Source organism: Oncorhynchus mykiss, chromosome 7 (assembly GCF_013265735.2).
Source record: "Oncorhynchus mykiss isolate Arlee chromosome 7, USDA_OmykA_1.1, whole genome shotgun sequence".
Classification (NCBI taxonomy): Eukaryota; Metazoa; Chordata; class Actinopteri; order Salmoniformes; family Salmonidae; genus Oncorhynchus; species Oncorhynchus mykiss.
In genome coordinates this window covers 90,517,952-90,532,125 of record NC_048571.1, presented here as the reverse complement: position 1 = coordinate 90,532,125, position 14,174 = coordinate 90,517,952, and the positions used below count along the sequence as shown (strand labels likewise).

Below are 14,174 nucleotides of genomic sequence, written 5' to 3'. Positions count from 1 at the left end.
CAGTACCTTTCCCAGTCTATTGATCACTACCCTGTAATGTAGTCAGTACCTTACCTTTCCACGTCTATTGATCACTACCCTGTAATGTAGTCAGTACCTTACCTTTCCCCATCTATTGATCACTACCCTGTAATGTAGTCAGTACATTTCCAAGTCTATTGATAACTACCCTGTAATGTAGTCAGTACCTTACCTTTCCCAGTCTATTGATCACTACCCTGTAATGTAGTCAGTACCTAACCTTTCCCCGTCTATTGATCACTACCCTGTAATGTAGTCAGTACCTTTCCACGTCTATTGATAACTACCCTGTAATGTAGTCAGTGCCTTTCCCCATCTATTGATCACTACCCTGTAATGTAGTCAGTACCTTTCCCAGTCTATTGATCACCACCCTGTAATGTAGTCAGTACCTTTCCCCATCTATTGATCACTACCCTGTAATGTAGTCAGTACCTTTCCCAGGCTATTTATCAGTACCCTGTAATGTAGTCAGTACCTTTCCCTGTCTATTGATCACTACCCTGTAATGTAGTCAGTACCTTACCTTTCCACGTCTATTGATCACCACCCTGTAATGTAGTCAGTACCTTACCTTTCCCCGTCTATTGATCACCACCCTGTAATGTAGTCAGTACCTTTCAACATCTATTGATCACTACCCTGTAATGTAGTCACTACCTTACCTTTCCCAGTCTATTGATCACCACCCTGTAATGTAGTCAGTACCTTACCTTTCCCCATCTATTGATCACCACCCTGTAATGTAGTCAGTACCTTTCCCCATCTATTGATCACTACCCTGTAATGTAGTCAGTACCTTTCAACATCTATTGATCACTACCCTGTAATGTAGTCAGTACCTTTCCCCGTCTATTGATCACTACCCTGTAATGTAGTCAGTACCTTTCCCTGTCTATTGATCACTACCCTGTAATGTAGTCAGTACCTTTCCACGTCTATTGATCACTACCCTGTAATGTAGTCAGTACCTTTCCCCATCTATTGATCACTACCCTGTAATGTAGTCAGTACCTTTCCCAGTCTATTGATCACTAACCTGTAATGTAGTCAGTACCTTTCCCAGTCTATTGATCACTAACCTGTAATGTAGTCAGTACCTTTCCCAGTCTATTGATCACTACCCTGTAATGTAGTCAGTACCTTTCCCCGTCTATTGATCACTACCCTGTAATGTAGTCAGTACCTTTCCCCATCTATTGATCGCCACCCTGTAATGTAGTCAGTACCTTACCTTTCCCCATCTATTGATCACCACCCTGTAATGTAGTCAGTACCTTTCCCCATCTATTGATCACCACCCTGTAATGTAGTCAGTACCTTTCAACATCTATTGATCACCACCCTGTAATGTAGTCAGTACCTTTCCCCATCTATTGATCACTACCCTGTAATGTAGTCAGTACCTTTCCCAGGCTATTTATCAGTACCCTGTAATGTAGTCAGTACCTTTCCCTGTCTATTGATCACTACCCTGTAATGTAGTCAGTACCTTACCTTTCCACGTCTATTGATCACCACCCTGTAATGTAGTCAGTACCTTACCTTTCCCCGTCTATTGATCACCACCCTGTAATGTAGTCACTACCTTACCTTTCCCAGTCTATTGATCACCACCCTGTAATGTAGTCAGTACCTTACCTTTCCCCATCTATTGATCACCACCCTGTAATGTAGTCAGTACCTTTCCCCATCTATTGATCACTACCCTGTAATGTAGTCAGTACCTTTCAACATCTATTGATCACTACCCTGTAATGTAGTCAGTACCTTTCCCCGTCTATTGATCACTACCCTGTAATGTAGTCAGTACCTTTCCCTGTCTATTGATCAGTACCCTGTAATGTAGTCAGTACCTTTCCACGTCTATTGATCACTACCCTGTAATGTAGTCAGTACCTTACCTTTCCACGTCTATTGATCACCACCCTGTAATGTAGTCAGTACCTTACCTTTCCCCGTCTATTGATCACCACCCTGTAATGTAGTCACTACCTTACCTTTCCCAGTCTATTGATCACCACCCTGTAATGTAGTCAGTACCTTACCTTTCCCCATCTATTGATCACCACCCTGTAATGTAGTCAGTACCTTTCCCCATCTATTGATCACTACCCTGTAATGTAGTCAGTACCTTTCAACATCTATTGATCACTACCCTGTAATGTAGTCAGTACCTTTCCCCGTCTATTGATCACTACCCTGTAATGTAGTCAGTACCTTTCCCTGTCTATTGATCACTACCCTGTAATGTAGTCAGTACCTTTCCCCATCTATTGATCACTACCCTGTAATGTAGTCAGTACCTTTCCCAGTCTATTGATCACTAACCTGTAATGTAGTCAGTACCTTTCCCAGTCTATTGATCACTAACCTGTAATGTAGTCAGTACCTTTCCCAGGCTATTTATCAGTACCCTGTAATGTAGTCAGTACCTTTCCCTGTCTATTGATCACTACCCTGTAATGTAGTCAGTACCTTACCTTTCCACGTCTATTGATCACCACCCTGTAATGTAGTCAGTACCTTACCTTTCCCCGTCTATTGATCACCACCCTGTAATGTAGTCAGTACCTTTCAACATCTATTGATCACTACCCTGTAATGTAGTCAGTACCTTTCCCCGTCTATTGATCACTACCCTGTAATGTAGTCAGTACCTTTCCCTGTCTATTGATCAGTACCCTGTAATGTAGTCAGTACCTTTCCACGTCTATTGATCACTACCCTGTAATGTAGTCAGTACCTTACCTTTCCACGTCTATTGATCACCACCCTGTAATGTAGTCAGTACCTTACCTTTCCCCGTCTATTGATCACCACCCTGTAATGTAGTCACTACCTTACCTTTCCCAGTCTATTGATCACCACCCTGTAATGTAGTCAGTACCTTACCTTTCCCCATCTATTGATCACCACCCTGTAATGTAGTCAGTACCTTTCCCCATCTATTGATCACTACCCTGTAATGTAGTCAGTACCTTTCAACATCTATTGATCACTACCCTGTAATGTAGTCAGTACCTTTCCCCGTCTATTGATCACTACCCTGTAATGTAGTCAGTACCTTTCCCTGTCTATTGATCACTACCCTGTAATGTAGTCAGTACCTTTCCCCATCTATTGATCACTACCCTGTAATGTAGTCAGTACCTTTCCCAGTCTATTGATCACTAACCTGTAATGTAGTCAGTACCTTTCCCAGTCTATTGATCACTAACCTGTAATGTAGTCAGTACCTTTCCCAGGCTATTTATCAGTACCCTGTAATGTAGTCAGTACCTTTCCCTGTCTATTGATCACTACCCTGTAATGTAGTCAGTACCTTACCTTTCCACGTCTATTGATCACCACCCTGTAATGTAGTCAGTACCTTACCTTTCCCCGTCTATTGATCACCACCCTGTAATGTAGTCAGTACCTTTCAACATCTATTGATCACTACCCTGTAATGTAGTCACTACCTTACCTTTCCCAGTCTATTGATCACCACCCTGTAATGTAGTCAGTACCTTACCTTTCCCCATCTATTGATCACCACCCTGTAATGTAGTCAGTACCTTTCCCCATCTATTGATCACTACCCTGTAATGTAGTCAGTACCTTTCAACATCTATTGATCACTACCCTGTAATGTAGTCAGTACCTTTCCCCATCTATTGATCGCCACCCTGTAATGTAGTCAGTACCTTACCTTTCCCCATCTATTGATCACCACCCTGTAATGTAGTCAGTACCTTTCCCCATCTATTGATCACCACCCTGTAATGTAGTCAGTACCTTTCAACATCTATTGATCACTACCCTGTAATGTAGTCAGTACCTTTCCCCGTCTATTGATCACCACCCTGTAATGTAGTCAGTGCCTTACCTTTCACAGTCTATTGATCACTACCCTGTAATGTAGTCAGTACCGTTCCCCGTCTATTGATCACTACCCTGTAATGTAGTCAGTACCTTTCCCCGTTTATTGATCACTACCCTGTAATGTAGTCAGTACCTTTCCCCATCTATTGATCAATACCCTGTAATGTAGTCAGTACCTTTCCCCATCTATTGATCACCACCCTGTAATGTAGTCAGTACCTTACCTTTCCACGTCTATTGATCACCACCCTGTAATGTAGTCAGTACCTTACCTTTCCCCATCTATTGATCACCACCCTGTAATGTAGTCAGTACTTTTCAACATCTATTGATCACTACCCTGTAATGTAGTCAGTACCTTTCCCTGTCTATTGATCACCAGCCTGTAATGTAGTCAGTACCTTACCTTTCACAGTCTATTGATCACTACCCTGTAATGTAGTCAGTACCGTTCCCCGTCTATTGATCACTACCCTGTAATGTAGTCAGTACCATTCCCCGTCTATTGATCACTACCCTGTAATGTAGTCAGTACCTTTCCCCGTTTATTGATCACTACCCTGTAATGTAGTCAGTACCTTTCAACATCTATTGATCACCACCCTGTAATGTAGTCAGTACCTTTCCCAGTCTATTGATCACTACCCTGTAATGTAGTCAGTACCTTTCCCCATCTATTGATCAATACCCTGTAATGTAGTCAGTACCTTTCCCAGTCTATTGAGCACTACCCTGTAATGTAGTCAGTACCTTACCTTTCCCAATCTATTGATCACTACCCTGTAATGTAGTCAGTACCATTCCCCGTCTATTGATCACTACCCTGTAATGTGGTCAGTACCTTTCCCCGTTTATTGATCACTACCCTGTAATGTAGTCAGTACCTTTCAACATCTATTGATCACCACCCTGTAATGTAGTCAGTACCTTTCCCAGTCTATTGATCACTACCCTGTAATGTAGTCAGTACCTTACCTTTCCCAATCTATTGATCACTACCCTGTAATGTAGTCAGTACCTTACCTTCCCCATCTATTGATCACTACCCTGTAATGTAGTCAGTACCTTACCTTTCCCCGTCTATTGATCACCACCCTGTAATGTAGTCAGTACCTTTCCCCATCTATTGATCACTACCCTGTAATGTAGTCAGTACCTTACCTTTCCCAGTCTATTGATCACCACCCTGTAATGTAGTCAGTACCTTTCCCAGTCTATTAATCACTACCCTGTAATGTAGTCAGTACCTTACCTTCCCCGTCTATTGATCACTACCCTGTAATGTAGTCAGTACCTTTCCACGTCTATTGATAACTACCCTGTAATGTAGTCAGTACCTTTCCCTGTCTATTGATCACCACCCTGTAATGTAGTCAGTACCTTTCCCCATCTATTGATCACTACCCTGTAATGTAGTCAGTACCTTTCCCCGTCTATTGATCACTACCCTGTAATGTAGTCAGTACCTTACCTTTCCCCCTCCCGCGGCCCTTGCCTCGTCCCCGCCCGGCATTCGGACAGTTCTTGATCCAGTGGCCGGTGCGGCCGCATCCAAAACACTCATTACTACTCATCTCCACGTGTTCCTACAATCCGAGAGACAGACACAGTCATTTCACTAACCCTACAACCTGAGAGAGAGACAGACATAGTCAGATCACTAACCCTACAACCTGAGAGAGAGACAGACATAGTCAGATCACTAACCCTACAACCTGAGAGAGAGACAGACATAGTCAGATCACTAACCCTACAACCTGAGAGAGAGACAGACATAGTCAGATCACTAACCCTACAACCTGAGAGAGAGACAGACATAGTCAGATCACTAACCCTACAACCTGAGAGAGAGACAGACATAGTCAGATCACTAACCCTACAACCTGAGAGAGAGACAGACATAGTCAGATCACTAACCCTACAACCTGAGAGAGAGACAGACATAGTCAGATCACTAACCCTACAACCTGAGAGAGAGACAGACGTAGTCAGATCACTAACCCTACAACCTAATCCAAATACCTCCACCCGTATCCCCCATAGCAATCCTGTGACTTTCTCCCGTCTACTCAGCACATTTCAAAGCCATCTGGTTCATAGAGATAACCATTAACTTCTGATGTAAAAACCAGTCTCTATCACCCATCAGATACTATAGTCTTACTTCTGGTGTATCATGTCTCTCGCATAGCAATGTTCCAAGTTTAACCCAGAATCCAACAGTTCTAACTACCCACTATTCAAAGTGCTCTGAACAAATTAAGGTAACCATTCAAACATCGGCACATTCTAAGATCCGATGACCGTATCGGTATTGTTTTTTCGGACTCTCCCCTTGTTCGTATTCTCACGGGGCAGTAATTGCAGAGATCAATTGGTAAACTGATTTACCACCCCAAAATTTCCCGATTATGATTTTTCAACGCCGATACCAATTATTGGAGACCCAAAAAAGCCAATACCGATTAAAATCGGACAACTTTTTAAAAATGTATTTGTAATAATGACAATTATTACAATACTGAATGAACACTTATTTTAACTTAATATAATACATCAATAAAATCAATTTAGCCTCAAATAAATAATGAAACATGTTCAATTTGGTTTAAATAATGCAAAAACAAAGTGTTGGAGAAGAAAGTAAAAGTGCAATAAGAAAGCTACCGTTTCAGTCCGATGCTCAGAACATACAGTGGGGCAAAAAAGTATTTAGTCAGCCACCAATTGTGCAAGTTCTCCCACTTAAAAAGATGAGAGAGGCCTGTAATTTTCATCATAGGTACACTTCAACTATGACAGACAAAATGAGAAAAAAACCCAGAAAAATCACATTGTAGGATTTTTTATTAATTTATTTGCAAATTATGGTGGAAAATAAGTATTTGGTCACCTACAAACAAGCAAGATTTCTGGCTCTCACAGACTTCTTCTTTAAGAGGCTCCTCTGTCCTCCACTCGTTAACTGTATTAATGGCACCTGTTTGAACTTGTTATCAGTATAAAAGACACCTGTCCACTACCTCAAACAGTCACACTCCAAACTCCACTATGTCCAAGACCAAATAGCTGTCAAGGGACACCAGATACAAAATTGTAGACCTGCACCAGGCTGGGAAGACTGACTCTGCAATAAGTAAGCAGCTTGGTTTGAAGAAATCAACTATGGGAGCAATTATTAGGAAATGGAAGACATACAAGACCACTGATCTCACCCCGTGGGGTCAAAATGATCACAAGAACGGTGAGCAAAAATCCCAGAACCACACGGGGGGGACCGAGTGAATGACCTGCAGAGAGCTGGGACCAAAGTAACAAAGCCTACCATCAGCAAGGGCATTGAAGATGAAACGTGGCTGGGTCTTTCAGCATGACAATGATCCCAAACACACCGCCTGGGCAACGAAGGAGTGGCTTCGTAAGAAGCATTTCAAGGTCCTGGAGTGGCCTAGCCAGTCTCCAGATCTCAACCCCATTGAACATCTTTAGAGGGAGTTGAAAGTCCATGCTGCCCAGCAACAGCCTCAAAACATCACTGCTCTAGAGGAGATCTGCGTGGAGGAATGGGCCAAAATACCAGCAACAGTGTGTGAAAACCTTGTGAAGACTTACAGAAAACATTTGACCTCTGTCATTGCCAACAAAGGGTATATAACAAAGTATTGAGATAAACTTTTGTTATTGACCAAATACTTACTTTCCACCATAATTTGCAAATAAATTCATTAAAAATCCTACAATGTGATTTTCTGGATTTTTTGTCTTCTCATTTTGTCTGTCATAGTTGAAGTGTACCTATGATGAAAATTACAGGCCTCTCTCATCTTTTTAAGTGGGAGAACTTGCACAATTGGTGGCTGACTAAATACTTTTTTTGCCCCACTGTATGAAAAGCTGGTGGTTCCTTTTAACATGAGTCTTCAATATTCCCAGGTAAGAAGTTTTAGGTTGTAGTTATTATAGGAATTATAGGACTATTTCCCTCTATACCATGTGTATTTCATTAACCTTTGACTATTGGATGTTCTTATAGGCACTTTAGTATTGCCAGTGTAACAGTATAGCTTCCGTCCCTCTCCTCGCTCCTCCCTGGGCTCGAACCAGCAACACAACGACAACAGCCACCATCGAAGCAGCGTTACCCATGCAGAGCAAGGGGAACAACTACTAGAAGGCTCAGAGCCAGTGACGTTTGAAATGCTATTAGCGCACGCTAACTAGCTAGCCATTTCACTTCGGTTACACCAGCCTCATCTTGGGAGTTGATAGGCTTGAAGTCATAAACAGCGCAATGCTTGACGCACAACGAAGAGCTGCTGGCAAAACGCACGAAAGTGCTGTTTGAATGAATGTTTACGCGCCTGTTTCTGCCTACCACCGCTCAGTCAGATACTTGTATGCTCAGTCAGATTATATGCAACGCAGGACACACTAGATAATATCTAGTAATACTTGCCTAGTTAAATAAAGGTAAAATAAAATATAAACCATGTGTAGTTAACTAGTGATTATGATTGATTGTGTTTTATAAGATAAGTTTAATGCTAGCTAGCAACTTACCTTGGCTTACTGCATTCGTGTAACAGGCAAGTCTCCTTGTGTAGTGCAACGAGAGAGAGAGGCAGGTCGTTATTGCGTTGGAATAGTTAACTGTAAGGTGGCAAGATTGGATCCAGTTATTTATATTATAACTTGTCCTTGTGGTCAAAATTATGTCGGTAAAACAAAGCGCAAATTTAAAGTACGAATGTGGGAGCATCGTGCAAAAACTCAACTTACAGTTGCGGACCACTTTTTGGAAGAAAACCATTCGATTTTGTCCCTACGTTATATCGTCATCGAACATGTCACCCTCCCTAGGAGGGGGTGACCTCGACAATTTATTGTTAAAACGAGAGGCTGCATGGATCTTTAATTTAAAGACCCTTTGCTCCCTTCGGTCTCAACGTAGACTTTGATCTGAAGCCATTCTTGTGATTGTGTTTTTGCTATTCATTGTAAATGTTTGTAGGCCTATGTAGCCAAATGGTATCTATGATCGTATGCTATTAATGAGTTTTTTGTATGTTATTTTTATATCTTAGAATTAACCAATGATATCAGGCCACACCCGGCCATGATTACAGACACCTGTGTGTCCTTTGACACTATATAAACTAGTGACCCAAGTGTTTGTCATTATACCGTGAAGACAGCTTGTCTGTGGAAACGTTGGGTATTAGGTCATTAAATGATTGCATCTGAGCTCCTAGAATGTGAAGCACTCCTTTTCTTTTTCAAGGATTCCTCACAGCACCACCCGCTATGGGTGGATTCCTCACAGCACCACCCGCTATGGGTGGATTCCTCACAGCAACACCCGCTATGGGTGGATTCCTCACAGCAACACCCGCTATGGGTGGATTCCTCACAGCAACACCAGCTATGGGTGGATTCATCACAGCAACACCAGCTATGGGTGGATTCCTCACAGCACCACCCGCTATGGGTGGATTCCTCACAGCAACACCCGCTATGGGTGGATTCCTCACAGCACCACCCGCTATGGGTGGATTCCTCACAGCACCACCCGCTATGGGTGGATTCCTCACAGCACCACCCGCTATGGGTGGATTCCTCACAGCAACACCCGCTATGGGTGGATTCATCACAGCAACACCCGCTATGGGTGGATTCCTCACAGCAACACCAGCTATGGGTGGATTCATCACAGCAACACCAGCTATGGGTGGATTCCTCACAGCAACACCAGCTATGGGTGGATTCATCACAGCAACACCAGCTATGGGTGGATTCCTCACAGCAACACCCGCTATGGGTGGATTCCTCACAGCACCACCCGCTATGGGTGGATTCCTCACAGCAACACCAGCTATGGGTGGATTCCTCACAGCAACACCAGCTATGGGTGGATTCCTCACAGCAACACCAGCTATGGGTGGATTCCTCACAGCACCACCCGCTATGGGTGGATTCCTCACAGCAACACCAGCTATGGGTGGATTCATCACAGCAACACCAGCTATGGGTGGATTCCTCACAGCAACACCAGCTATGGGTGGATTCCTCACAGCACCACCCGCTATGGGTGGATTCCTCACAGCAACACCAGCTATGGGTGGATTCCTCACAGCAACACCCGCTATGGGTGGATTCCTCACAGCAACACCCGCTATGGGTGGATTCCTCACAGCAACACCAGCTATGGGTGGATTCCTCACAGCAACACCAGCTATGGGTGGATTCCTCACAGCAACACCAGCTATGGGTGGATTCCTCACAGCAACACCAGCTATGGGTGGATTCCTCACAGCAACACCAGCTATGGGTGGATTCCTCACAGCAACACCAGCTATGGGTGGATTCCTCACAGCACAAGCACCTATAACAATCTCCCAGGGAGAGTCTGCGTAGCTCACCAAACTAACATCTGGGTTACAGAGAATCTTCTATCCCCATAGGGTTCTGAAGCCTGGTGAATTTAACCGTCAGAGTGGTAGGTAGGTAGCTAGCTAGCTTCTGGCAAGCATACGTGTAAGCAGCATGACAGGCGTATTCATACCGCCGATTCTGTTGCGAAACGTTAGCAAGCGAAACGTGGAGAGGCCTACCTGAATTTGTCCAATAGTAGGGTGTTAAGTGACGGAACAAACAATGGAAGCTTTGTGAGAAAAGCAGTGATCAAATCTATTTTCACTAAATGCCAATAATGTGGTCGTCAAAACACAGAAATCATTTGAAAATATGAATGTGGAAGTTGTTAACCATGTCTAAAAAATCCCAATACTGTCTGTTATGATATTTATGCTATGAGCCCAAATGTAAAGCAAGTGCCATGCGTAGAACGTTCAATTGTGTGGGACAGCCTTAATGAAGCCCGCCAAAATCAGTGTGTTCATATTTGCTCTTGACGATGGTTATTCCTCACTCTACCAAAGTAAGAGTGATGTGACATTGTATTTCCAACAAGTATTTTTTTTTATTTTACCTTTATTTACCTTGGCAAGTCAGTTAAGAACAAATTCTTATTTTCAATGAGGGCCAAGGAACAGTGGGTTAACTGCCTGTTCAGGGGCAGAACGACATATTTGTACCTTGTCAGCTCGGGGATTCGATCTTGCAACCTTTCGCTCTAACCACTAGGCTACGCTGCCACCTCATGAGAAAGTCCTGAGGGTGTTTTACGGTCATCAGACATCCTTAAAGTGAAATAAGGTCAAACGTGTTCCTCTGTTTCTGTCACTGATGTTTTCAGATGCTAAGTTTCAATCTAATTAGCGACAGATATTCATGTGAATATGCCAAAATCTGCACAAAAAAACTCCCCATTAATGCCCACGATTTTGAAATAAGATGTTCGACGAGCAGGCGTTCACTGCCCCGGTACACTCTATTGTGAAGTTGAAACGTCAAGGAGCAAGAAGTAGTAGGCCACACAAGCTCAGAATTAGGACTGCCAAGTGCTGAAGCGGGTAGCACGTAAAAATAGTCTATTCTCAGCTGCAACACTCACTAACACTCACTACCGAGTTCCAAACTGCCCCTGAACAAGGCAGTTAACCCACTGTTCAGAATTTTTTTTTAAAACTTAGTCGGGAGCTTCATGAAATGGGTTTCCATGGCCCGAGCAGCTGCACACAAGCCTAAGATCTCAAAAAAACTGAAATGATTCTTCAAAGTAGCAACCCTTTGCCTTGATGACAGCTTTGCTGTCACTCTTGGCATTCTCTCAACCAGCTTCAGTCGGAATGCTTTTCCAACAGTCTTGAATTCATGAACACTTGTTGGCTGCTTTTCCTTCACTGTGCGGTCCGACTCATACCAAACCATCTCAAATTGGGTTGATGTCAGGTGACTGGACCCAGGTCACCTATTTCTGAGGCTGGTAACTCTAATGAACTTATCCTCTGCAGCAGAGGTAACTCTGGGTCTTCCTTTCCTGTGGTGGTACTCATGAGACCCCGTTTCATCATAGAGATTGATGGTTTTGGCAACTGCACTTAAAGAAGCTTTCAAAGTTCTCGAAATGTTCCAGATTGACTGACCTTCATATGTTAAAGTAAATGATGGACTGTCGTTTCTCTTTGCTTATTTGAGCTGTTCTTGCCATAATATATTTTGGTCTTTTACCCAATAGGGCTATCTTCTGTATTCCACCCCTACCTTGTCACAACACAACCGATTGGCTCAAACGCAATAAGGAAAGAAAGAAATTCCCCAGATGTACACCTGTTAATTCAAATGTATTCCAGGTGACTACCTTATGAAGCTGGTTGAGAGAATGCCAAGAGTGTGCAAAGCTGTCAAGGCAAAGGGTGGCTACTTTGAAGAATCTCAAATATAAAATATTTGTATAACACTTTTTTAGGTACTACATTATTCCATGTGTGTTATTTCATAGTGTTGATGTCTTCACTATTATTCTACAATTTAGAAAATAAACGAAAACCCCAAAATGTATATATTTCTTAATTACATTATTTTACTTCTAGATGTGTATATTGTTGCCTGGTTAAATAAAAGGTAATATCTAATAATTCACCGTTTTATTTAACCTACACTGCTGGAGCTAGGAACAAGCATTTTGGCTACACCCGCAATAACAACTGCTAAATATGTGTATGCGACCAATAAAATGATATGACAATGTCATAGCAATTCATTATCTTTCACAGGCAACTTCCAACATAAAGTGTGTTTACAAAACATGCTAATGTAGCTTGCTGCTAACTCACAATGGTAAACAAATACACACAACCAAACCCCCTCAGCAGATGTTCAGGATGTCGTCAAAGCAAAAATGTCAACCACAACAAAGTAGGATACTAGCTATAAATTGGGAAGCTATTTCCCACATGGACCCGGACCACGTCGCCCAGGTGCCCATTACATTAGGAACGTTTAAACAGGACCGCGCACCACGCGCGCACGTGGACTCGACCATAACATACCACTGAATATAGCTAACTAACAGGCTAATTGGGAAGCTACACCAAAACAAAGAGGAGATCAATTTTACAACACCAAAAAATGTGCGGGCAATATATTTCTTTCGAGACTAAGTCTGGACTGGAAAATCAATAATTAAATCCTGTGTCTTTCCCGCGTGCAGCCTGACGCATTAGGCCAAAGTGCGCTGTCAGAAAATATGTTTAGTTAGTCACGGAACCACAAAAACAGCTCGCCTTGCATTTACATTGTGTTCGTACTTCAGACAGACTGCGACTCTGTACGACACATGTTAAGTTTTTTTTTAACATATCTTCCACCGTGTAATTGTTGAGATTTCTGTCCTTTAATGCAGCCACTCACCTCAGCTAAGTGACTGTTCCTGTTTGTTTGTTATCGGTCCCTCCCTCCTTTCTGCGTCACGCGCGGTTTGCACACGGTCCTTCTTCTTCGATGAGGTTTAACGGCGGTTGGCATCCAATAAATGTTGCATTACCGCTACCTACTAGACTGGACTATAACTCCCTTAGCCGTAGCTTTTTTTTTTCTTCGTCAAAGAATAAAATAAATAAATGACAACAAATACCCTACCATCTTATAATAAATACCCTAGTATCTTATAATAAATACTCTACTCCGCTATTTACATTTATTTACATCCACTCAGGCTCCCGAGTGGCGCAGCGGTCTAAGGAACTGCATCTCAGTGCAAGAGCCATTACCACAGTCCCTGGTTTGAATCGAGGCTGTATCACAACCTGCCGTGATTGGGAGTCCCACAGGGCAGCGCACATTTGGCCCAGCGTCGTCCGAGTTTGGCCAGGTAGGCAGTCACTGTAAATTACTGTCTTTCGCTAGTTCCTGTTTTCTAGTTTTCCTGGTTTTGACCATTCTGCCTGCCCTGAGCCTGCCTGCTATTCTCTACCTTGTAACACCACCCTGCATTACTGACCTCTGCCTGCCCTGACCCTGAGCCTGCCTGCCGTTCTGTACCTTTCGGACTCTACTCTTGACTCTTGTCTCAGGATGGTAAGTTGGTGGTTGAAGATATCCCTCTAGTGGTGTGGGGGCTGTGCTTTGGCAAAGTGGGTGGGGTTATATCCTTCCTATTTGGCCCTGTCCGGGGGTGTCCTCAGATGGGGCCACAGTGTCTTCTGACCACTCCTGTCTCAGCCTCCAGTATTTATGCTGCAGTAGTTTATGTGTCGGGGGGCTAGGGTCAGTTTGTTATATCTGGAGTACTTCTCCTGTCCTATTCGGTGTCCTGTGTGAATCTAAGTGTGCGTTCTCTCTTTCTCTCTCTCGGAGGACCTGAGCCCTAGGACCATGCCCCAGGA

At 43.2% G+C, this 14,174-nt stretch overlaps 1 protein-coding gene across 3 annotated transcripts in view; it reads right to left on the bottom strand.

Annotated features, from left to right (window-relative positions):
- The window catches only part of LOC110528704 (cellular nucleic acid-binding protein), a 44,168-nt gene extending 30,849 nt beyond the window's left edge, over nt 1-13,319 (bottom strand). The window contains exons 1-2 of one of the 3 annotated variants that reach the window (XM_036984377.1): nt 13,201-13,319; nt 5,360-5,474 (exon numbers count right to left, since the gene is read on the bottom strand). In XM_036984377.1, the coding sequence (XP_036840272.1) occupies nt 5,360-5,462 (103 nt within the window). In that variant the 5' untranslated portion in view covers nt 5,463-5,474; nt 13,201-13,319. The other 2 variants (XM_036984378.1, XM_036984376.1) reach the window with 2 other exon arrangements.
- Nucleotides 13,320-14,174: the final 855 nt, after the last annotated feature.